The 25,504-nt window shown below is 42.5% G+C and overlaps 1 protein-coding gene across 3 annotated transcripts in view; it reads left to right on the top strand.

The window, feature by feature from the left end:
- The first annotated feature begins 470 nt into the window (after positions 1-470).
- The window catches only part of Rell1 (RELT like 1), a 62,664-nt gene continuing 37,630 nt past the window's right edge, over positions 471-25,504 (top strand). For 2 of the 3 annotated variants that reach the window (XR_013092177.2, XM_076864815.2), the window contains exon 1: positions 471-676. Coding sequence is in view for 1 of the 3 variants with exons in the window: in XM_076864815.2 (XP_076720930.1) it covers positions 589-676 (88 nt within the window). In the remaining 2 variants the exon portion in view is untranslated. Of the gene's footprint in view, positions 677-1,336; positions 1,440-25,504 lie in introns of those variants that run through there. The other variant, XM_076864816.2, reaches the window with a different exon arrangement.

Here is a 25,504-nt window from a genome sequence, read left to right as displayed (position 1 = left end):
TTGCCTCCTCACTTCCTTTTTCCCCTCCCTCCGCGTCGGATGGATAATCCTGGAAGACGCAAGGCTTAGACCCTGCCCCTGCCTGGGGCTCCCGCGTAATCCAGACGCCGCGGTCAGGCGGGGTTTGGAAAGGAAGCCGGCGGGGGGGTGGGGGGTCGAGATGAGGCGTGGCCCGGCTGCAATGGGTGGGGCACAGGCGGGGCCAAGCCTAACCCGCGCGGCTGCGGGGTTCGCAGAGGAAGCGGGAGCGGCTGGGAGAGGCGGAACCGGGCAGCAATGAGCCGGGCCGGAGAGGCGGGGAAGGGGGCACCGCTAATCCGCGCGGCTGTGAGGAGCCTGGGGTGCGGGGAGAAGCGGCAGTTACAAGGGGAGGCGGGGCCAGGCCGGAGTGGGCGGGGCCTGGGAACCGCGGGGAGAGGCGGGGCCGAGCCGAGGGGGTGGGGCCTGGGTGGGGCTACGGCGGGGCGGGACGCAGGGCGCGCGGGGGCCGACCGGGGCCACTTGGTCCGCCCGCGGGTTCAAGAGCCGCGCCGCCAGCCTGAACGCCGTACGCGGCGCCCCGGGGGAAAAGGGCAAAGCGACGCGGCTATGGCTCCGCGGGGACTCCCGGGGTCCGCCGTCCTCGCCGCTGCCGTCTTCGTGGGAGGCGCCGTGAGTTCGCCGCTAGTGGCCCCGGGTGAGTGCCCCGTTGGGGCCGGGCGCCAGGTGCTGAGCCGGGTCCCAGGCGCGCGGAAGGAAGCGTGGGTTCGGGACTGCAGCCCCGCTGCGTCCTGCGCCGTCTATTCTGGCGCGGCCGCGGGGTCCTGGCGTTGAACATCTGGCTGGCCCGGGGTGGCCCGGGGTGGCCCGGGCGGGGCGCGGCGCGACGCAGCGCCTGCCGTCCCTCCCTTCCCGCCCGCGGGCTCCCGCCTGCCCTCCCCGGGGGCCTCTTCTGTGGACCTCTGTGGACCGAGCTGCCCATGGTGTGGGGACCTGACTTGGTGTCGCCTTCCTTGGATGCGCTTTCTCCCTGCCCTCGCGCCTCAGACCCCCGAGGACCCCTTTCCTGCCGCCCTGTGGGGCCCTGCGAGCGGAAGATCATGACGCGGGACTGGGTGGCCTGTCGTCGCCTCCCTCACCTTTTTTTTTTTTAAAAAAAAAAAAAAATCTTAAAACCTTGAAGAGTCACAATGTCTTTCTAAGTTTTTATTTTAGTGTTTGATGGATTCTTGTAACTGGTCAGGGGTTCTAGATTTCTTCCCATACATACTGGATAAATTAGCGCCGAAGGGAAGGCATATTTGTAAACTTACTTTTTTTTTTCTTTTCTTTTCTGTGTCAATTCCTGTCATCACCAAAGGAGCCTTTAGTGGCGGTAAGCCACCAGTAGAGATGCTGAAGTGTTGTCTCCAACGATGAACGACGTGCAGGAGTTTTTAATTGAAATCTCTAAAGAGGAGGTATAACTTTTATAGAAGCTGTGTCTAACACTCTTGTTTTTATAACTTCAGACACCAGAGATTTCTTACCATCATCCTCCTATTAATTGCCACCCAACAGCAGTAGTCTGGAAAAAAAAAAAAGCTTATATCTTGGCCATTTGGGGTTACCACAGCTTGGAATCTTACGTCAGCAAGCTCTTCCAAGCTTGTCTTCAGGGTGGCTCCTCTTCAGTCCAAATAATTAGCAATTGGAAACCTTCCAACAATGATTATCTTCTCCATAAAACATACATACCCTGCTCTTCCTCCTGAGAACATTCCAATCACTTATAGCTTTTAAAATGGCTAATCACTTTGGCCTTTGCTTTTTCATAGGATGCAGAACAGATTAGGAAGGGAATAGGAGGGATAATGTGTCTCTTGAGTCTTTGTTATCATACCTGTGTTTCCTTCAGCCATCCACCCTGGGGAAATGACAGTGAGTGCCATGTTTTATTTGATGGGAGATTTTTGATTTTCATCCTGTGTTTCATTGCTGGGACTAAAGGTACATAACTAGGTTCAAATTGAACTCCAGACTGTAGAAAGTGCTTCAAGGGCTAGGATCAGATGCTCCAGAATTTGGAAGAGAGTTCAACCTGTGAGTAAAATTGTTAAAAATTTAGCATATGATGCACATAATTATGGGTCAGCAGGAAAAATCTATTCCTAGAACAGGTTTGTATTTTTATAGATCTCTGAGCAACATCCAAGTCTGAGGACTGCAGTGTGACTGAGAAAGCCCTTATCTAATATTGCACAGTAACCTTTTTGATGAAAGTTCTTGCTTAAAAAGAATGAGGTATCTAAAAAAGGAAGGAATACAGAGTATCAATTTGTTAGTGTGATTTAAGACCTGTATCAAGAGAAGATGTCTTAGCCAGGTGTGGTAGCATATGCCTATAATCCCAGCGGTTTGGGAGACTGAGGCAGAAGGATCATGAGTTCAAAGCCAGCCTCAACAAAAGTGAGGTGCTAAGCAACTCAGTGAGAACCAGTCTCTAAATAAAATGCAAAAATAGGGCTGGGGTGTGGCTCAGTGGTTGAGGGCCCCTGAGTTCAATCCCTGATCCATCCGCCCCCCCCCCCCAAAAAAAAATGTCTTGAACAGCCAACATCTAATCTCCTTGGAACCAAAGGCTTGCTAATATTTGTTAGGGGAGTAGGATGAAAGCCAGGGGATGGGAAGTCATGTTGAGAGCTTGGTGTGTCCCAGGTTTTGGGTTGGGCACTTTGTATATATTAAAACATATCTCATAACCCTATGAAATATTTATTTTCAGTGGGACAACATCACACAGGTATTCTATCAGTCGGCATTCAATCAGAAAAGCACAACCACTAGGGGCTATGTGTGTATCAGTGTGTACATGCCCTTGTATATGTATGAATATATGTTTTTTTCCCCCCTGGGATAATCCAACCTGCTTAATTCTAAAGTTCATTTCTGTTCCATTGTATCCCACTGTATCAACTTTAGCAATCTTGCTGAGATTCTAAAATAGAGAATTTAAGATGTTAATATTATAAGCATGTTGTTTTCAGAAGTTGTGAAGTAGAGAGGACAGATAGCTTTACAGTGGGTAGTGGCAGTATCTCTTTCACTTCTTTGCAGCAGAAGAGTCTCACTGAACGTCTGTCTCTTAGAAGCAACATTTGAGACTATATACCACAAACATCAGAAGGGGTGATTTTCCACATCTTGGCTTATTTATGTCAAGTTCTCTGGTTACTCAGCCTTAGGGCTTATTAGTTTCTCAATTTCTCTATTAGGCAGTGGGCATGGTCCCTGAGTAAGGAGTGGGTGGAAAAGGTGCAGAGACTAGTGAGATGAGAAGTGTAGAATCCCAGGTTCTGTGGGCTTCCATCCAGTCTCCTGACTTTTCATTGAGATGCTAAAGATAAGCTTTATTAAATTCTGGGTTCTCCTTTGGGCAGGTAGCTGACCAAGCATACATTCACATATACGTGGCCAGTGAATGGAATGTTTGAAAAAGCATTCTTTGGAATTCCATGATCAAATTTAATTTAAAGAGGAAATGAAAACTTGAAAAGTACCTGTCATTTCCTCCCTATCCTTTGCATATCCCTCTCCTCCAGAAAGAGATGAATTGAGCAAACTATTTGGGAATTTGAATAGTTGGATTTGAACCAGAGAGATCATAGTTCCAGGTGATACAAAAATTTCATCATTACTTTTTCAAGAATTATTTGGCTCTGACGTTAAAGTCTAATTTAAAAAATTTAAAAAATTACCAATAGAATGATCTGCTGAAAGCCAGTATAATAGAATGTAGTGCAGCTTACAAGGACTAAAATTGGAATTTTTGTATACATCATGGGTATTTTATTTTATTCTTTTTGGAAGAGGGGATTTGATGTTTACTACGTGTTACATGGCAGGCAATGGTCTAAGTACTTAGATCATTTAATTAACAGGGTAGTAGCAAGATGTAGTAGAACTAGCACTTTGCTTTAAGTTATAGCCCTGAATTTGATGTCAAAAGCTAAAGAGAGACTCAACTCTGCCATTGGCAGAGTATTGTTCTCTCTACCTCCATTTCTTCACCTGCGAAATGGGGGCATTGTGCCTGTTCTTGTTTCCATGTTAGTGAGGTTCAAATAAGCTGTTACTTCTGAAAGTTCTTGGCAGATGGCACAGTGGGAAGTCTTTTATCTGTGTATTTATTGATTTTACAGCACAGAAGTGCTCCCTTAGACTTGATTTAATTATAATATATGTCAATTAAGACTAATAAATGTAGACCAGATGTTTTATATGGCTTGCATCCTGGAGGTGGTGATGATGTTGCAATGATAAGTTGTAATTTTCTAAAAGCCCAAAGTGACATCTCAGATACATGGGATGGCTGCTATTGACAAATAATTAAGTTTTCACCATTCTCCCTCAGCTAAAATATAATGCTGCAGGTATTTTTGGAAAATCCCCTCAAATTTTGAAAGTTTGTGTGGTAAGGGAAAGAGAAACACCTTAATCCCATTACTCTGAGCATCTTTCACTGTTAGTATATTATTCTGGTCCTCTCGAAATGTATCCTATACTTCAGTAGGATCATAAGGCAATGCAAGTCTATTGCATCCTACCCTTTCACCTTATATTCTATATAAAGGTTTCTATATTTTCCTATAAACTAAAAAAAAATGGCTGATGATGTTCCATTGTGTGGATTTGCTGTATTTTTCCTCACTGTGCCTCTTTTAGGAGCTTGCAGTTATTAACTAATTGTTTTAAACCTCATTGTTTCTGGGGCTGGGTTTGTGGCTCAGTGTTAGAGCGCTTGCCTTGCATGGGTGAGGCACTCAATTTGATCCTCAGCGCCACATAAAAATAAACAAAAGAAGATATCTACAAATAAAAGAAAAAAACTCATTGTTTCCATGTATGCTTTTGTGCATGATCTTGGATGACTATTGACTTTCACAGAAAATGGTTCCTAAAAAGGCAATTTAGAGGTCAGTGATATTCACATTTTTGAGGCTGTTGATGATTCCAGTGTTTATCTGAAAGTTGTCCAAGTTTGTTGTCACAGCCATGGTTTAAAAGTATCACATTTCACACTCTTGGCATTTCCCCCCTGAGAAACATATTTGCCAATCTTTTGGGCAGAAATTGATACCATGATTATTTTTATAATATTTTTGCATTTTGATTAGTAGCAGATTGATTATTTTTTTTTCTAGCATTTGAGCCATTTTGACATGCCTACAGTCCTTTCTGGGCAATTCTCAAATGTGAAAAGTTTTGAAAAGAAAAAATTTTGTAGGCTTTTGGTATACCCTCAAGGAGAGTGGGATGGGTAGAGGGTGGTGGATACCCTGGTGATAAAACAACCTGAACTAAGGTGAGATTCTGGAGTATGTATTTATCTCACTTAGTCTAAATATTTTCCTGTAGCAATACTAACAAGTTTGATTTCTGAGTGTTACACAATGTGTGTTAAATGCACCACATTTCCTTTCTAGAATCACAGAGTCTGAATTTAAGCACATCTGACTTCCAGGTTTCCAGATAAGGAATTATGGTTCTGTATTTCCTCTTTGACTCAACTATTCAGTCTGTTGAAAGTCAAATGTATGTATCTTCTGTAAATATCCAAAATATCCTATAGAGAAACACAAAAAAAACTCTACAGAGGTTTTTAAAAATATCAAAAATCTGAAGTTTTTTTTTTTTGTTGTTGTTGTTGATTTTGTTTTTTTAGTACTAGGGATTGAACTCAGGGGCACTCGGCCACTGAGCCACAACCCCAGCCCTATCTTGTATTTTATTGAAAGAGACAGAGTCTCACTGAGTTGCTTAGTGCCTCGATGTTGCTGAGGCTGGCTTTGAACTCGTGATCCTCCTGTCTCGGCCTTCTGAGCCGCTGGTATTATAGGTGGCTGCCACTTTTCCCGGCTCTGAAGATTTTTTTTTTAAATACAAAAATAACCTGTGAAGAAAATAACTCCTCAAATGCATAGTATTTAAGAAAAGAAGCACCACCTTTATATTCTAGAGTAGAATTGAATAAAAGAAGGCTACCTGGATGAAGCCGAGGTTTCGTTTATTCTGGGTGGCTTTATGGACAGGTGCCCATTCTAATGGAACCTTGATGGATAGATGGAGTAGTTGGGCTAAATTTCTTCTCTGCTGTGTTCTGCCAGTTATCGACACAGCTTTCTTTGTAAGAAAGAAACTGAATCCACCCAAGGGACTTGTGGGAGAGTGGGTGGGTAGAGGGTGGTGGATACCCTGGGCAACCCAGGGTATTGTGCCCAGTCATCTTATCTTGAGGATCCTTTTGCCAAATTCATTGAACTCAAGGGACCTGGTTTTCCACTTCTACTTCAGTTCTCCAAGCCCCCCAGCTTCTTATTTTTGCTCCTTTGGCACTGTCCCAGGATACCAAACAGGGACAGTTCCCCAGACTTAGGTCTTGGGTTTCCTGTTCCAACTGCCAGCCCTCCCGTGTCCTCTCCTCCATTTTGTTTGTATACTTCTGTTCATAACTGCATCTTAGTTGCTAATAAAAGTGCAATTCATAGAGAGAAAAAAATCTTTGAACTACTTCTTATCTGATTATGGAGAAAATACTGCTGAACTGCCCCATGGAGTTATTGTTGCAATTACATGAAATAAAACAAATGCTTGGCACAATGTTTGGTACACAATAAGCACTAAAAAGATATGTTACTAATATTTGTTCTTAACCCGACATCTTTCACAGCTAAAGGATGAGACAAAATTCCTAACCACTCCAGAATTTTCTTTTCTGGTCCTCTGTCATTACTGGAGCATCTCCTATCCCATTCAGCTCTTAAGCCCTGGATGCTGGTGCTGGCTATGGAAAGGGTCCTTGGGGATGCAGTGTTGGGCAGTGCCCAAGGCTTTGGGAGGAAGAGTAGGGGCCAGAGGGCTTGGCAGAGTTTTTTGGGGGAGGCAGGAACTATATGGGTCAGAGACATTGGCTGCCAAGAAAAAAAAAAAAGGGGGGGCAATGAAGGAAATGAAGAAGAAGGAAGTAAACCATTACCTTTATAAAGGTAAAATATCATACTTTCTTTCTGAAGATTGCATCAATTGCTTTATTTCTAGTCAGCTGATCTGTAGGTGTGGTCACAACATTGTGCCACTTTTGCAGGGTGTGACTTACATGCCTATAAATGACTTGAGAAACTTGAGGCAGGAGTATCTCAAATTCAAGACCTGCCTCAGCAACATAGCAAGACCCCATCTCAAGATAAAAAATAAAAAGGAGGGCTGGGGCTGTAGCTCAGTGGTAGAGCGCCTGCTTTGTATGTGTGATGCACTGGGTTTGATCCCCAGCACCACATAAAAATAAATAAAACAAAGGTATTGTGTCCATCTATAACAAACTAATCAAGAAAGGAAGGAAGGAAGGAAGGAAGACTGGGGATGTAGCTTAGTGGTAAAATGCCCCCCCCCCCCGAAAAAAAAAATCAAGCCAGTTTTCCCCTAGAATGTAATGAGCACATTGGCATGCTTTTTGGTTATCCAGTGTCTGGCTGGTTATTGGGCATTGTCTCACTGCTCACTGTTGAGTGTTGTTTTTTGGTACCAGGGATTGATCCCAGGGATGCTTAACCACTGAGCCACATCCCCAGCCCTTTTCATATTTTATCAGAGATAGGATCTTACTAAGTTGCTTAGGGCCTTGCCAAGTTGCTGAGGCTGGCTTTGAACTTGTGTTCCTCCTGCCTCAGCCTCCCGAGCTGTTGGGATTACAGGTGTGCACCACCACCCGTGGCCTGTTGAGTATGTTGATGAAGTATGATCTGACGAGGAAGCAGAATCCTGTAGTGTTAGGGATGGAAGGGGCATTGGAGATCTCAAGCTTGCTTAGTAGAAGAAGCTGGCCTTGCAGGACTTTACTCCCTCTAGGACTCTTTCCATTCTGTTCAACTGTCTTTCCACTGAAGTGGACCCAGCATTGCTGCTGGTGGCAGATTTCCTTGGTCCTCAGGCTCAGGGGTCTGGTTTCCCAGGGTGTGAAGGTACTTTAACTAATCATGTTGTCATTAATTCCCTCCCTTTGCAGGTGGAGAAACTGAGTGAGTCTCAGTGGCCTGCAGGAGTCAGGAGTGGTTTAGCTCATGGAGGAGCAGATCATTAGGGAAGGACTCAGTACCTCTTGTTCACTGTTGGGGACTCACAGTTAAGCATAGGACCAGAATAGAGCAGACACTTGAAAGTGTGAATGAAGGAAGGAAACCCAAGTTAGAATCCCCATGTTCCAATTCTTTGCCCAAGGCTTTGTCTTTATAAGAAAAGTGAAGAGTTACTCATTTCAGTATTTACCTCCAAATCTTAGCTGCAAGTCTGCATTGCTCTTCCCCTGAGTTGGCAAGAGGCTGTTTGTGTGACTTCTATGGGCCAGATTGCTCTGAAGGTGGAAAAATCTGGTCATGGAGAGAGAAAATGATAACATCAAGTAAGCAAGTTTTACCTTATCAGGGGAAAGTAGTGTGGCACTGAGAGGAGGGAGTGTTAGTGAATGTTTTCAGTGCAGATTTTCAAAACTCTTATCCATTCAAAGATAAAGTAAACCAAGTTGCTTTTCTACAATCAAGGCTTGTGATGCATCTATCAATTGTGTGTGTATCATAATCCTAATTTATGATACTTTATAATATTCAAAACCATTTGTTTCATGGTTGTCTGAGTCTGTATTTTGGTCCTATAACAAAATACTTGAGAGTGGATAGTTTATAAAGAATAGACATATATGTGGCTCACAGGTTGGGAAGCCAGGGAATCTTAAGAACATGGCACTGGCATTCACTGGCACCTGATGATGGCCTCCTTTCTGCCTCTTAACATGGTAGAGGGCATCACATGGTGAAACAGACCACGTGTCTCTTCCTTTTCTTATAAGGTCACCTCTTATAAGGTCTTCCTCTTCTTGTAATGCCACCCTGGGAGCCCTACCTACATGACCTCATCTAATCCTAATTACCTCCCAGAGGCCCCACCTCCAAACATCATTAACATGAATTTGAGGATTAAGTTTCCAACACGAACTTTTGGGAACACATTCAAACTGGAGCAACAGGCTAATTCTTTGATTTATTTAGTCATTCAGCAAATATTAACAAAGTGCCATACTGTATGCCAGGCACTGAGGATGAAATGGTCTGAACAGAATAGACTGAATCCCTGCCTTTGTGGAACTAGCAGCTTATTAGGAAAGACAATTTATGATAAGGTGTTAAAGTGTCTCAATAAGGGAAGTCTGGCACAGGGCCAGAGTGTCTCACCTGGGGCTGGGGTGAGTCATGAGTGGAGAAATGAAAATCCAACATAGGTTGGACTAGCTTTCTGGAGGAGATGAAGTTTAAAACTGGAGAACCTTAGGGTTTAGCCAGTTGAACAGAACCAGCGGTCACTGTAGAGATGAGGTGGTAATATGGTTCGAGTGTGTCCTCAGTGCTTCATGTGTTAAAGTCTCCACTATGAATCATTAAGAGTATGGGATCTTAATCTACATATGGTGTTTGGGCGGGGGTGGGAGGTGGAGCTTTGGGAGGTGATTAGGATTGGATTAAGTCACCAGGGTGGAGCCCTCATTATACTGATGGCTTTGTGAAAAGAGGAAGAGAGACCAGAAGAGACACAGGTGCACACGCACACATGTACTTGCATGCACTTCTGTGCCTGCCACTTGCCTCTCAACTGTGTGATACCCTGTGTTACCTGGCGACTCTGTCAGCAAGAAGGCCATCACCAGATGAAGGCCCCTTGAACTTGCCGAACTAAACTTCTTTCTTTTAACTTACAGTCTGTGGCATTGTGTTATTGGTAGCAGAAAACAGACTAATATAGGAGTTCAGAGGAAGCCGAGCCACAGCAGTGATTCCCAGGCCCAACTGTGCATGAGGCCAGCTGCAGGGCTGACCCAGGCCCAGGCTGCTGCATCCCACTGAGGCAGAAGGGCTGGTATGGGGTTGGGGAATTGGCTTTTCTCTCAGATTCCCTAGTGATGCTGGCTATGAATCAAATGTGAACAGGAGGGTTGGAGAGACGAGAGAAGAAGTAGGTGGTTGTACCCATCTTTACCTGGAATTCCCTCCCTTTTTGGGCTCTCTGTGTCCCATCCCCTGTCCATTCTTCAAGCTGAGATCCAAGATAACATTCCCAGGAACCTCTCCTATGTATTCTAGTATTGTCACTTCCTGTGAACATACAAAATTGAGTCCATGTTACATCTGTTCCATGTTATTTAACACTCAATTACATACACTTGTTTCTACTGAGTATGTTTTGTCTAACTAGAATTCCTTGAAGCAGCCAAGCATGTGAGATGCATAAGTATTTGGTCGCTTGATCAAATTTAATTTTTGCAACCATATGAGGAACATATTGCCTTATTCTCGGCTCTGTAGGGGTGAGGAAACTGAGATGGAGAAATAACCAAGGTGAAAAAAGTGAAATTTCCTGCTCAAGTCACAGAAAAAGAGAAGCTGTATATTTGGATATAAAGCTAGCTGTATATTTCTTCTCAAATGTTCATTGCGTGATGTGAAATTGCATGTATTCTGTGCTTTGTCCCACTGATAGGAGAAATGCTTTGCATTTTATTTGTCTTACTTTTCCACCAAAGTTCTGTCTACTTAATGATCAAACCAAGCCAGGTCTGGTGGCACACACCTGTCATCGAAGTTTAGTCAGGAGGCTGGGGCAGGAGGATTGCAAGTTTGAGGCCAGCCTTGGCAACTTACCAAGGCCCTAAGCAACTTAGTGAGATCCTGTCTCAAAATAAAAAAGGAAAAGGGTTGGGGATGTGGCTCAGAGGTAAAGTTCAATCCCCTGTACTGTAAACAAAAAAACAAGACCAAATCAAGGCATCTTATAAATGAAATGTAGATTTTTGTTTTTAGTGAGAAATGCGTAATTAGCCTGGGAGTTTTTCAGAAACTGTTCACTTCTTTTAGAGTATTTAAAGGAGTGATTCAGTTTACATGTAATTCAGCTTGGAGGTGATTTTTTTTTTTTTTTTTAAATAAAATGCTGGCATGATAGAGATATGAAGGAAAAATCACTTTCAGTTCCTGAAAAGACAAATTTAATAACTATGCCATTACTCTTCTTAATCTGCCAGAAATGTTTAAATGGATGAAGATTTATAAAGACCTATATATAATGTGTCACATAGTAGGTAGGTTTAAAAACAAATGAGTAAACAGTTCCTTTCAGTACAGATAACAGGTCAAGCCTACTTCTCTGTGCTTAGATACAAATACAACATGGTTTTCTGAGATTCCTCTAAGAGGTGGAAGTTTGAAGACTTCACTGGGCTTTCTGTCCTAAAATGTAACTTGGAAATACTAATTTTCCAGTGCCCCAACAGCTCTGCATAGCTGGAAGCCTCCAGCACAATTGTGTGAATTATCCACAGTATAGAAGAACGGCAGCCCGGAATTTCCTGGCATTGGTGAGGCGGCAGATGTGCAGGGCTCATTTCTTCATTTTTTTTTTGCTACATGCTTGTGTGGCTTGAATGTGTTTATTGCGTCCTCAGTTCTTTCTACCCTCTGTTGAAGACAAATCACAGAAAAACCACTAGCAGAAAAGTAGAGACTTGTGACATGCTCAACTGGCTGACAGCCAAGCAAGAAATTGGGTTTGGAGGGGGAAATTATTTCACATGCTTATTTTCCAAGTCAATGTCTTTATAGCCTTTGCAGGCAAAGCTTGTAGAGATTCTTTATTATACAGTACACAGTTAATTTAAAAATGAGCCTTTTCTTTTTTGAGATGCTGTTAAGTATTGTGTAGGTATGTTACATTTGGTTTCTGTCCTGCAGTGGTGGGAGAATGGATTTGGTATAATCAGAACCACTAAGTGCTGTGTGGGAATCACAGAGGAGGGAGATGTTTCCTCTGCTGATGAGAAGGATGGAAAGGACTTCATAACCTAAAACATGACATTTAAGTGGACCTTAGAGGAAGTGTAGTGTCCTGATCATGGGTGTCCTGATCCCATGAATCGATCTGGGTAAAGGGATGGAGGGAGGAGCAGAAAAGTCAGTGAAGACCCGGTGGGGACAGAGGTGGAAACTGTGGGACATTGAAGCTAGGCTAAGGAGCTACTAAAACTGCACTTGATTGTGTGGGCAGCGAGGGCTGAGGATTAGGATGGGAGTGGAGGAAGGGGGACCAGAAGAGGCCCTCAGGTGCTGCCCTATGATGGAACAGCCCAAGAGGCTGAACTAAATAGGACCTGAGTTTGTGACGGCCCCGTATTGTCAGCAAGGCAGCTGGTTTGCTGTTTCAGTGTCCACATCTGGAGAAAGAAAAAAAGGACAAGAGTGCAAATAATACTTGTTTTGTTCTTTATACATCTCAGAGTTGTTTAGAGGATCAGGCAAATAATATAGTCCTTTGTAAGTAATACAAATAAGACCCATGTAGCACTAAATAGGTTTCGTGCCATACATGTGAGGTATAGACAGAAAGAAAGTTCTTTTCAGTTTAAGGAATGCTGGGAAACAAGAATGAAATAAATGCAGTGTACACAGCTTTGGGGCGGGGAGGGGGGGAGCCAAGACATGTTCATTAATGGTAGAAGCTGACTAATTATGAATTCATCTTAGAGTAAATCCTCGGAAGTTACATGGCCAGCTTGACTACTGAATTCTTAACTGCTAAACATTTATTTTTAGAAGACTTGAACATTTTCAGTGTTTGGCCCTATTGTCAGTCAAGACCAGCTATTTTCATCCCTTCTGGGTCTGGAGGTATGAGTCTGTCAGTAGACATGCAGATTAACATGGATGATGTGAATCCCTGCTTGGCTAAAGCACCATCTCTCTCACTTCCTGCAGATCTGTTCTCTTAGTCTCTCAATGTCTTAGAATGTGATTGCGGAGATTTGGAGGGAGGAAAAATGACCAGTCGGAAGGGAATCTAGTAGACATTTAGCGTCTGCATATTATGAAAGTTGTACTTGCACAAATTGTATAGTCCCTGTCTTGGTTACTGGGTGGATGGGAAGGGTAGGAATGGGAGAAGATTTGGAGGGAAAGAATTCTTTTTTTTTTTTTTTTAATTTTTTTTTTAAATTTATTTTTTATATACATGACAATAGTGGAATGTATTACACTCATTATTACCCATTTACGGCACAAGTTTTCGTAACTCTGTATATAAAGTATGTTCACGCCAAATTATGCCATTATACATGTACTTTTTTGCATTACAATTCTTAATACACATATATACCACAATTTTTCATATCTCTGTTTGTATGTAAGGTATGTTGACACCAAGAATTCTTTAAAAAAAAAGTCTTTAAAAAAAATTCTTTTGCTGGAACCATAGGATAGAACATCTGATCTTTCCCATGCTGGTTTGGTGCGGCACCTTGAAATACTAATGAATAAAGACTTTTTTTTTTTTTGTAATTTGTGATTTGTACTTTTATTTATTTAGTTTTTTTTTTTTAATGTGGTACTGGAAATTGAACCCAGTGCCTCACACATGCTAGGCAAGCGTTTTGCCACTGAGCCACAATCCCAGCCCAAGATTCTTAACTTTGAGTCAATGTGGTATAATAAAAATATGTTTGGTTTCTGTTCCTGATTTCTGGCACAGAACTCCTGAAACCCTTGGAATTTATTGCGTGATAGGAGCATCTTTTGTTATTTGTACTGAGCCCTTAGCCATACTAATTTTATGCTAATGTAGTGACTTGGTGGGGCTGCAGATAGCTTCTGGATAGGGCTGGTTGCCTATGGGTCCAACCATGTGATTGGAGGTTGGGAGCTTTTAGTCCCTTCCTGATCTGGAGGAAGGGAGAGGGGCTGAAGATTGGGTCAGTCACCAACATCCAGTGATTTAATCAATCTTTCCTACCTACAAAACTTCAGTAAACACTGAAATAAGGAGACTGAGGGAGCCTGTCGGGTGGAAGTGCCCTCGGAAAGCCTGACCCCTCCCCTTTCCATACTTTTGCTCTGTGCATCTCTTCCTTTTGGCTGTTCCAGGGCTGAATCTGTCATAATAAACCTGAAATCAGAAGTACCGTGCCTCACTGAATTCTGTGAGTCATTATAGTAAACTGTTGATGCTGAGTAGGGGATGGTGGGAAACCCCCAGATTTGCGGTCAGCTGGACAGCAGTTTGCTTAACCTGGAGACCCTGTGTGAGACTGGCATATGACGCAGGGGCCATCCTGTGGAACTGAACCCTCCACCTGGAAGGTCTGTACTACAAAGGTGGATAATGTTAGAACTGAATTGAATTGAATCTCAGGACACCCAGATGGTACTGAAAAATTGGATGTTGGAGAAATATAATAGTTGTCTTTCCTGTTGGTGAAAACAAACTAACAGCATTAAAACATTGTGCCCAGAACAATCTAAAATCACACTTGTTTTCTATTTAGGAAAAGAAACTAAAAGATGTTTAAAAATTTAGAAGGAAAGGAAAGAAATATCAGGCTAGTGCTGTCCTTTTCCTGTGTTTATGCTGTATTTTATAGTATACTAAAGTGGAAGTATAGTATAGTGTACTAAGTGGAAGACCACCACATGTTGTCTTTGACCCTTATTTCCTATGGTTTAGACCAAAGATTTCAAAGTATTGTTTCTTCCTCTAGTCAGAGGAAATACCTAGTATGTCAATATAATGGATTGTAGTTACAGGCAGTTCCCCTACCAGGGGATTTCCAGGACTGCATTCTGACTAACATCTGAAGCATTGATACTAATGTTTGGCCGAACCATGTGAAATGACCAGCATTGAGCTGGTTTTGACCTACAGTGACAACAACTTCTTATGATTCAGCCTAATAGTAATGAAGGCTCTTTATTGACCTATTTGTAGTTTAAAAAAAAAAAATCTGAGTATCACACTAAGATGTTTTAGAAAACTCATAAAGTAGAAAAAGAGAAAAAAATATTTCAAAGTTCCAATATTGACTGGTTATGGAAAGTATTGTAAAATAGGCTCTTGTATTGTATACATAGACTACCTTTTCCCTTTTGGAAAAAAAATTCATAATTACTTTTTGTTGTAAGAGAAAATTTGAAACATACTTAAAAACTTACACTCTAAAAAGAAAATAACCATAACTTAAATCTTATTATTCAAAGATTCACTTCATAGTTTTTATTAACAGTTTAGACTATTTTGGACAAATGGAATATGACAAGACTGATCCCTTTTTCAGCTTGTTTCTATTTTAAGAGTTGAAGTTTAGGATTTCTGAGAAGTAGTCAGCAGTTTCAACAATTACATGCAGATCAGGGTGGCACTTAAATTTTGCTTCTTATAAATGGTGGCAGATTATTTTTTAAATTAACACTTGTTGCAAAAAAAGAAAGAGAAGAATATTATTGGAGAAAATGTAACTTTTAAGTGCACCCTCCCTTTCCAATAATTGACTCACTAGGAAAAAACCATTCTGTCATTCTAGAATTATTACTGGATTCAATGAGTAATGATTATCTGTAGATTTTCTACTCAAGGCTGTTGTTCAACTACTAGAACATCATATTGTCTCAAGTAGTGATGAACTGTGGATAATCACATTCCATGGAATTACACTGAACATAAAATTGTTTGCTTTTACAGTTAAGAGGTGACAGAGCGGCAGGGCATGAGACTCTGGGACTCTGTAACCAGCAGCCTAAATTAAAATCTCACATCTGTTACCTGCTACCTGTGTGACCTGGTGTAAGTGTCTTGACTACTCTATGCTTTAGTTTTTACATCTGTAAATGATGTTGAAAATGCTAGTATCTGCCTCATAGGGTTATTGTGAAGGCTAATATCTGTGAAATGTTGAAATAGTAACCATACAAATAAATATGCATCAATGTGTGACTATTACTCATAGTATTTTTTCATTGTATGTAAATGGTTGCTACTGGTTTTCAGAGTCCTTATTGGGGTTTCATCCTAGTGACCTTCACATTCATTTCTCTCCTTTAAAATCCACTTCTCTATGTGTAGGGAGTTTTTGATTACCCCTGTTTAACCTTTTCTGTGTTTGTCTTCCTGACAGGTCTTTGCTTTCTCTCCTGGCCCATCTTTTCCTTTGCCCCTTCTCTAGCAGCAGTTGTGGGAATTTCACATAAGGACACTCTGACCACATGGAACCTTGCGGCCCCTCAGTTACTCACCTCATCTCCCAGTTCCCAGATTCTCAGAAGCCAGATCACGTGCTGTCTGGCAGGAACACTGCCTGCCTTAGCCTGTGATTAATTGGAAAGCCCTCTGTTTAGGACTTGTGTAGTTTTCTGTTTAATCATTATCTGCTTCCTGTTCCTGGAAGGAAGAGAAGTGCCGGCTGCTGTGCGTGACAGGGAGCAACTGCTGCCTGCGTCTTCTGAACTCCATATTACACACTACCCCCTCCAGCCCTACTCCAGGGGTCAGTGCCTGTCCCTCTGTGCTTGGCTTTGTGTCCCCAGCTGAGCTATAAGCTTCATGAGGATAGTAGCTACTGTACACTGATAACAACAGTTATTGCTGATAATAATAATGACTGCAAGGCGAGCCAAGGCTTACGGAGCGTTTACTCTGTACTGGTACTGGACACTTGGGTAAACCCAAGTTAAACTCATTTAGTACTCAGCAATGATTCCGTTATTATGTTCATTTTATAGATAAAGAAACAGTTTTTTTTTTTTTTAATCTACTGGGGTCTTCTAACTAGAAGGCAGGTTGAACATAGCCGAGCCAAGAAGGGCTGGTTTCTGCCTTTCTTCCTTCTTCTTCGGGAGCAGCTATGGCCCAGAGTGTGGGCCCTGCCCAGAGCTGACCTCGATTTACATCTTAGGCCAGCCATTCCTCAGATGAGTGACAGATACTTGCTTCTTTATGGTCTCCATTTCTGAGATGTGTTTAATAATAGTTGTGGAGGTTAAAAAATATATAATGCAAATAAAGATACTGGGCACAAAAGGGAGGAGCTGTGCAGTTTAATTGCTCTCAGCAGTTGGTGGTGAAGCAGCTGAACACCCCACAGCCCCAAATATGGACATCATAAACCCCAGCACTCCAGGGGGGCGCCCAGTCTGTGTCTCCCTCTCCCTTTGAGGGTTAGGCCTGCACTGGGCTAGTCTCCCTGTTTAAAGCCCTTGTTCCACTCCAGCCAGCTCAGCCCTGCCCCTTGTCTCTGGAGGTTAGTTTGCTGCGGTGTGCTTAAGGGGGATGGCAGGGCTGGCCTCCCAACCCTGGCAGGCCAGCTTGTACTCAGAAACCAGGAATCTAGCTCCCCAAGACTTGTCCTGTGCTCCACCTTCCTCTGTAAGTTCCTGGGGACTCGCTGATCCCTGAAGGGACACTGCCTGGCCCTGCTCTTGCTGTTTCTGCCGGAAACAGGCCATCTGGGCCTGTCCTCAGCTTCCTAGTTGATGACTTTTTTCTGGCACTCACTACTTAGTGTTCCTCTTATAGTTTAAGTAATTTCTAACCTAGTCCTTGCTTGGCCTCTTGCAAGGAATACCCATGGACAGAATTTTCTTAGGAATCATAGCCCTCTGGAACGTGAACAGTGGCCTTTGGTGAGGTTATGTAAGCACGGATTTAGTGTCCCCTTAGGGATCTGGCAGTTTGGAATGAGATTCTGAGTCCCGTGAAAATGGATCTGAGGACCAATTCCCAAAGCTGGGTTTAGGTATGTGCTATTAGTAGCCTTCTTGAATATGCAAACTGGACCCTGTGTTGATGAGCACAGGGGTGTACTGGTCACGGGTGTGTTGCTGTTATTCAGAAATGGCCTACCTGAAAAGAGTGTGAGGCTGCAGGGTGTGTGGGTTGCCCAGCTCTAAAAAGAATATACTTGTTTATGCTTTTGGAACAGTTGCTATTTGGCAAATGGTGTGTAAGTATTTTGAACATTCTGTCCTACCCAAATAGGATCTTTAAAAAACTGCCTATCAAACTACAGTTAAAGTGGGTACTCCCATCAATTGATAACCTGGACGTGCTTCTGGAAGGAGAGGGTCTGCTTGCATAGGTTCCATGTAGCAGGGGTCAAGAGTGCTCTCACTGAGTCCCAGGAGCTATGATTGGGGTCAGAGTTCAAGGATGGGACACCCTGCCCTCCACTTGGGGAAGTCCTGTTTGTGTTAGATGACTTTTAGCATAGTGTGTCTGAATGGGGTGCTCTTGTGATGTATAAGTAAGAAAGGTGACAGCAGGTCTGTTTTGGCTCCTTTCTCTGTCTTTTGCCAGTGATGTCATGTTAGGCCACTGATGTATTTGCAAAATAAGGATATATCATCAACCTTCCTGGCTACTTGTTGGCAATAGGAGTTTCAAGTAAAATACTGAATGTGAAAGTACATTGAAAAGCATATTACTGCTGTTTACTGGTGACAGTGAAGGGTCCTTGCTTCCAGAATGCTGAAGTATAACACCAGAAAAGCACGCCAAGGCAAGTGTAGAGTGGAAAGTGGAAAGCTTTATTAAAGGACAGCAGAAAAGATCCTCCCGGTGGAAGAAGGGGACCTGGAAGGTGAATCTATGGAAGGGGGAGGTCTTCCCTTTTTTTATACCTTAGGTCTTTTTTTAGTCCTCCCACATTCCTGTCCTTTGTTTCCCTCCATCCTGCAATGATTGGATGCAGGCAGAAAGGCCAAAAGGTGGGAGATAGGTGGACTGATGGGGCAGGGAGGTCTAGGCAGGAAGGTCCTGGGGTGATTTGATTAGCACCTCCCTGTTTGCTGGGAGCTGCTTTATTAGCAGTTCCTCAGGATGAGTTCTGGGCCTGGGGACATTAACATTTCAATTTCTGCAGGTGCTGTTCTGGTTTCCTGGACTCCATTCTCAATAATGGTCTCCATTTTCTTTATCTTACTGGATATTAGACCTGATTTACCTTACTATGCCTAACTACCTATTTTTAAGTCTGGCTTCAGCATCATGGTATTTGGGCCGGAATTTTCATATCTTATATAATGTGTCTGTAGCTAATGTGTATGATTGAAAGATTTTTTTTTTTTTGTCCTTTTCCCTCTCTCCCTTCTTCTTCCCTCAAAAATTTTTATATGCCATGTAGTTCACATTGTTGGTACAAATTACATTTGTGATAGCTATTGCGTAACTTCTAAGCATAACAGTTTGTGAGTAATAATGTAAACACACACCTATATGTGAACTGGATGCTTTTTAATAGATAGGAACAGGTCTTTTTTTCATTTTTAATCTTCATGACAGTTGATAAAATTAGGGTTTCATTTTAGAGCAACCTTTTTTTTTTGCAGTTAAAATTAATTTTGGAAAATTTGTGCTATTGATTCTTTTAAAAAAATAGAGTCAGTACAAATTTAATCTTGTAGCTAACTTAAATTTTTTTCATGAAGGTTATTTTTACATTAAAAGAAGAGGCATGCAGATTCCAAAGTTAGTCATATGCAGTAGGGTCATTTGGCAGGGCACTGGAGTGAGCATATGTAGACCCGGGCTGCAGGCCAGCTCTGTGGTCAGTTGGTAATGGTTTAACCCCCCTGTTTTCTGAAAGGCATGTGTTAGTGGATAATACCAAAGGCCACCTCCACTCTTACAGGCACAGCTACCAAGAGTGGGCCCCAGGAATGCATTGCCTGCATTGGAGCCTGCCCTACCACACACCAGGGCTTGTTGTTGAACACCTGTGGGCCTCACTTACCTCATCTACAAATGGGGTGATGAGAGAACCTTCCTTCCAGATGTTGCAGAAACAGGATGAAACTGAACACGAAACATGAAACTGAACAGTGTCCGACACTACAAACACTTGGTCAGTGCTGCCATTACAATTATTTTAAAGTAAGCACTCATTCTTGGTAACACACCACCTTTCCAAAGAACCTGAAACAAATATGAGGTTTCTGAAGTTCTCTTTCTTTTGGTTGCTTCAAACAAATGACTAGAAGAATTCCATTTTTTCCTTGAATGACTTAATTTATAATTCGAAAGATATAGATGGATCTTGAGCAAAATTCTTTCTAGGCCTGTCCTCCAGCCCTTCCTAGGAGGCAGATAGGGCTACCAGGAACTCAAGACTTATAAAAATCCCAAACTGACTACACTGAAAATAGCAAAAAGAGGTGGAGCACGGGAAGGAGGGGGAGGGGGTGAGAGCAGGAAAAGAAGATGGGGAAAGATGGAGGGGGGCTCTCACAGCCCTACAGATCCTTGGGCCTTGTCCCTTCCCCTGCTGTGCCCTGATGCTTTGGGTGGGCGGGCTCACCTGTTGGTGCTTTCCTGGCCTGTGTGAACTGACCTTGCCCCATCTGGGTAAGGCCTGGTCAGATGAACATTCTGTTGTCTCCTGAATGCAAACCATTGTTTGAGGTACACTGGAAGATTCCAGAAGAGTCCAGAAGTTGAGCTCTTTCTGAAGACACTGGGATCCTAGAGTTAATCCCTTCCTCAGGAGAAGCCTGGGTGGAGGGGCTGCAGCTATTGTCTCCTCAGCCTTTTGGTGCCCGGAGGGATTTATGTCTAGTCAGAGCAGTTTGTGGCCTTAAGAAATAACCCCCACTGCAAATCCCAGACAGTGGAGAATGCTGGGGACTTTTTCTGACTCTGTGAAGTCAATATTTCCTCTTTAGTTCAAATTGAAGCCAGGGATGGTAAATATTTAGATTCCTTGTTTCTTTTTTAGTTTCTTTACATTGATGCCACTCTAGTTTCAGTTCTCTGTTCTGGTAGAAAGCTGTCAGGAGTGATTGTGTTTTGTCCCCCAACCTCCTGCCTTTTTTTTTCCTTTTGTGTCTAGCCAAACTCAGTTTTTTGAGGCCTTCTATTAAGTTCTCTTTTTCTCTGGATCACCCTAGTTCTTCCATCCTCAATCCCTATGGTACTTCCACAAGGAAATCCCAGTTTAGAAATGCATGGTGTGCCCCAAATATTCCTTTTGAATAATTAGATTAGAAATTGAAGTGCATTTTCCCATTACATATAATAATTATCATTAATGACAATAATTTCTCTAGCTGAATGCAGGAGCTCAGCTCCTGGCCTTGCTAATCTCTGCATGTTTTACTAGGGCTCCATCTGTATTCAAAGTGGTCTTTGATGTCCCTGGTCAGACTTCAGTGCTCATGTGTCATGGTAGCATTTCAGGGACTTTGACAAAATAAAGGTAATTGTGGCACTGTGTGCAGTTGAAGTTTGGGAGTGTGGGTGGAATTTGTTTCATGGGTGGGTGGACTCTGCCTGCAGGTGGCAGATGCAGTCTGGAGTGCCCCCTCTGTCACAGCTGCATTGTGGGATAGGCTTGGGCTGCATAGTAGCTGTTGAGGAGTTGATTGGAGGCTAGTGCTGCTCAAGATTCACTGCAAATTTCAGTATTTATTTATATACTGACTCACATTGTCCTCCAGTTCCTATATAAGTTCATTTGTTCTCTCCATCCATCTTAAGCTTCTTGAGTTTGGGTGAAGGCAGTGTCTTCATCACTGGCGCCTGTGACTTTAGTCATCTCCATGGCCATCTAGAAATAGTTTGGGGGATTATTTTATTTTGTAGAATTCACTTTGTTTCTTCTGCTTTTATCAGTGTCAATAATTGATTTAAACTGTTTAAATAATTAACTTAATGAAGGAGGTCATTTTGCACTAGCTAGTAAGTCCTAGCACTCCCACAGTAGACCCAAGGCCCAAGAGACATTGTATGCATTTGTTACAAAACAACAGCCCTCAAGCAGGGACTGCCCAAGTTTTCTCCAAACTCTTACCAGTTTTCAACCCTGTGACCTTAGGCAAGTGCCATACCTCCTTGTCCCTCTGTATCCTCTTCTCAAAAAAATACCACTTGCTTCATGGTATTGTTGATGATCTGAAGTGCTTGGGGCCCCATGGTCTAAAATTTAAATTATATGATTCCCTGCCCTAGGGGTCTAATAAAATCTATTAATATTTATGCAGCAAACTAAGTGGAATAGAGATTGTAAATGACCACCCATTAGGTCAATACAGGTTTTTGCCTTTCCCAGATTTTATTTTGTGATGAAAAATGTATAAAATAATTGGTATACTGAGCTTTTCAGATCTTTCCTTGTGAGCATGGAGTGTGCACTTACATTTTTATCTCCAGTAGTGTGAATCCAGGGTGAATGGGGTTGGGGATGGGGTTGTGGAGGGGTTGCAAAAGATTGGTGAGATGTGGGATTTTGAGAACTATGAGGGACATAGTCTCCTTTTTTTTTTTTTTTTTTTTTCATTTTTCAGATGAATAAACCAAGGCCCTGAGAGGTGAAGTAACTTGTTCAGTATCACAAAAATAGCCTGCAGCAGAGTAGAAAAGAAAAACCTCATTAGAGAAATGAATGTCTAGCCATCTCAGTAATCTAAATCACAAGTAGGCTGTTCTCAAATCCTGGGGTTTTGAATGTTAGCTTAAAAGAAAAGAAGGTATGCTTGCATATATGTGTGATATTTTTGATTTAATTAATTTTGGGGGTGTGTTTTAAAAGCTGGTTTTTGACCAGTTTTGGTGTGGATTATTTTACCAGCCAGGCCTCTTTCCCATCAAGTGCCTTGGGTCACTGCTGGGAACCCTGGCTTCTGAGAATGCACACCATTTCCTGATAAGACTGGGAGAACTGCTATCGGAACCATCAGCCATTGTGGTGCTCTTGGCCTTGGTTGGCACGAAGTTGCTTGGGAGCAGTTACCAGGGCCTCCTTATCTAGAGTCTCTGGTGACTTCCATGTCTTCTCCATTATTTTAGCAACCCTTAAGTTATGCCCACTGGGCTTGAGGAATGCCATTTCTGTGCCTGTCTGTTTCAGCTCCTCTGACCGTTGGGGTCAGATGGAAATACAAGCATTACTTGGAACAAACTAAAAAATTACTTCTGGCTTTTTTTGATTGATTCCTGCTATTCCTCAGACCTCTTCTTCACTTCCCTGCTGTCTTCAATCTTTTTTCCTTTCAAGGCTTTTGTAATCTTCTGAAGTCTTTTGTAATCTTCTCAACAGGCTCTTGGCATAACACACATACATAGTGAGTTCTCAGAGTGTAGTGAACTAATTAAACCTGGCTGGGCCAGGAAAAACCTGAAGAATTTTGATAAAAATTTATTTGTCTTGCTGTTGAAGGCATTCGTGCTTATCAGTCAGAGCTGAGAACGGCCTGTTTGAATGGCTCTTGCTGTGTGCAGAGGATTCTCAAGGGGAGACGGGCTTGCTCTTGGAGAGGCAGCAAAGCTGGGGGCACCCCTGGTTATAACTTCTGTAGGATGAGCTGTGATTTGGGGGTTGGGAGGGAGATCAGAGATTGGGACAAATTTAGTCGTTCATTGTAAAATCTGTGATGGAGCCTGGGAAGGGACATTTTAAAACGTGTCCTACTTGTTTCTTTGTTAATTGGAACCCAGGGTTTTGAAGTTTGATAAGCTTTAATCTAAACTAAATTGTGAAATAGGAGAAAGCAGGTCATCATTTGGCATTTTAACAGAAAAGTAGCTAACTGATGAGATATTGTTCAAAGAAAAGTAACTAAAATACACTTTAAATGGCCCTGGTCATTGGATGGTGCCGCTTATGATCTTTTTTAGATATGCAGACACCTAGGGTAACTGGAAGCCCTGCACAGGCAGGTGGGATCTAGACCTGGTTTGAATCCTGGCATGACCACATAGACGCCGTGTGACCTTGGGAACATTGACTAACATTCTGTGCCTCCATTTCCCCAACTGTAACAGGGGGATAATGCTGGGGTCTAGTTCATAATTTTTGTGACGACTTAGTGCTCAGCTCAGTGCTGGCCCACAGATGTCCTCTCATTGTGAGGGCATCTCATGGTAGCTCTTGTTAGTATCAATAGTGTGTAATAAACTAGTGTGTCAGACTTTTAGCACTTCTGGAACCATCTCATCCTCAGCTGTTCCATCTTACTTTTGCTCTGTTTACTTGCCATTCTGACCCTCATTACTTGTTTTTTTCCTCCTGGGCTTAGCAGTCTGCGTTGCATTCCCTGAGCACGTTAGGGCACCTTGAGGTTAGGGGTGCGCACGTTGACTGTGTGCTGATGCCTACCTTGAGCAGTCTGTTCACTGGCTTTTCTCATTCCTTTAACCTATCTGTCCAGCCTGCTCTGTGAAGCCCGCTTTTGCCCCAAGTCCCTAGGTCTCAATACATGCCATTGCTATTCTGAAGTAGAAACTAGAGGACATTACCCACCTGTTTCCTGAGCTTCCTTCCACCTACTATAAAAGACAACTTCAGGAAGAAGTGTCTCTTTTCCTGTTCAAGTGTTTAATCTGTCTCCTTCATATGGAGATCATCTCCTCAAAATCACTGCTCCATATTCCTTTTCAGTCTCTTCCTTTGCTCCTTTCCTTCAATATATTAATTAATACTACCGTGGTTTGAGAGTGTCCCCCCCCAAAGTTCATGTGTTGGAAAATTAAAACTCAATATTGGTGGTGCTGGAAGGTGAAGTCTAGTGGGGGGATTTGGGTCAGAGAGTGGGGCCCTTGTGAGGAAATAAAGCCTGGCTTGCTTTTGTGAGACTGGAGTAGTTATCACTAAAACATTAGTTATTGCTAGCACATGTCCCTATAAAGTGTGGCTCCCCCTCATGTCTTTTCTTTCACATGTGCCCACTTGTCCTCTGCTTTCTGCCACGAGTTGAAGCTGCACAAGGCCCACACCAAATGCAGCAAAACTTCCCAGCCTCTAGTACTGTTAGCTAAAATAACCTCTTTTCTTTATAAATCACTGAGTTCTAGGTATTCTGCTCTAGCAACAGAAAACAGAATAAGATAAATACTTCGGTTTCATTCACTTAAGGCAATAAACTCCAAATAAAAGTTTCTTACCTTCACCTTGAGTATGAATGCCCCGCCCCTCTTTGCTTGCTCATTCTGGGAGTCTGGAAAGAGTAAACTGAGCTCAGTGTTGCTATTCCACAACTCAGAAAATCTGGCTTCCATCTTGCCTTAAGTCTACTGGAAAACAGCTTCTTCCAAGGCCCCTAAAGATCTCCCATGGATTGTTTTTTTTTTTTTTCCTTCGGTTTTATTCTATTTTTTTTTCCGTATTTTTATTGGTGCATTGTAGTTGTACATAATGGTGGGATTTGTTGTTACATATTTGTACAGGCACACAATATAACAATAACCCAGCACCTACCCCCTCTTTCCCCTCCTGCCACCTCCTCATCCCTTTCCTCTACCGACCTCTCTTTGATTTTCATGAGAACCCCCTTCTTTCTTTTCCTTTTTCCTCTCTAGCTTCCACATATGAGAGAAAACATATGAGCCTTGACCTTCTGAGTTTATCATTCTATTTTTTCCATTTATTTAATTTATTTTATTTTTAGAATACTTAAAGAATGTTTACTTCAAGAAACTACAGAGAAATAAGGAATAAAATCCTAGGGGGAAGTTAAAAAATTCCAAGCTGCTTCCTAAATTAGAAGCTAAAGGTTTCCCATGTATTCTTAGATTTGTCTTGAGTTCTCAAATCTCTTTGTAAAGATTCCTCTTAGGTTGTTTTTCTTTTCCTTCTCTTTTATTATGGTATGAACACGTGAACATGAGTTTCAGCCTCTTGACAATGTTTTTAGTAGACAAT

Source organism: Callospermophilus lateralis, chromosome 8 (assembly GCF_048772815.1).
Source record: "Callospermophilus lateralis isolate mCalLat2 chromosome 8, mCalLat2.hap1, whole genome shotgun sequence".
Taxonomy (NCBI): Eukaryota; Metazoa; Chordata; class Mammalia; order Rodentia; family Sciuridae; genus Callospermophilus; species Callospermophilus lateralis.
This window is presented reverse-complemented; position numbering and strand designations above follow the sequence as displayed.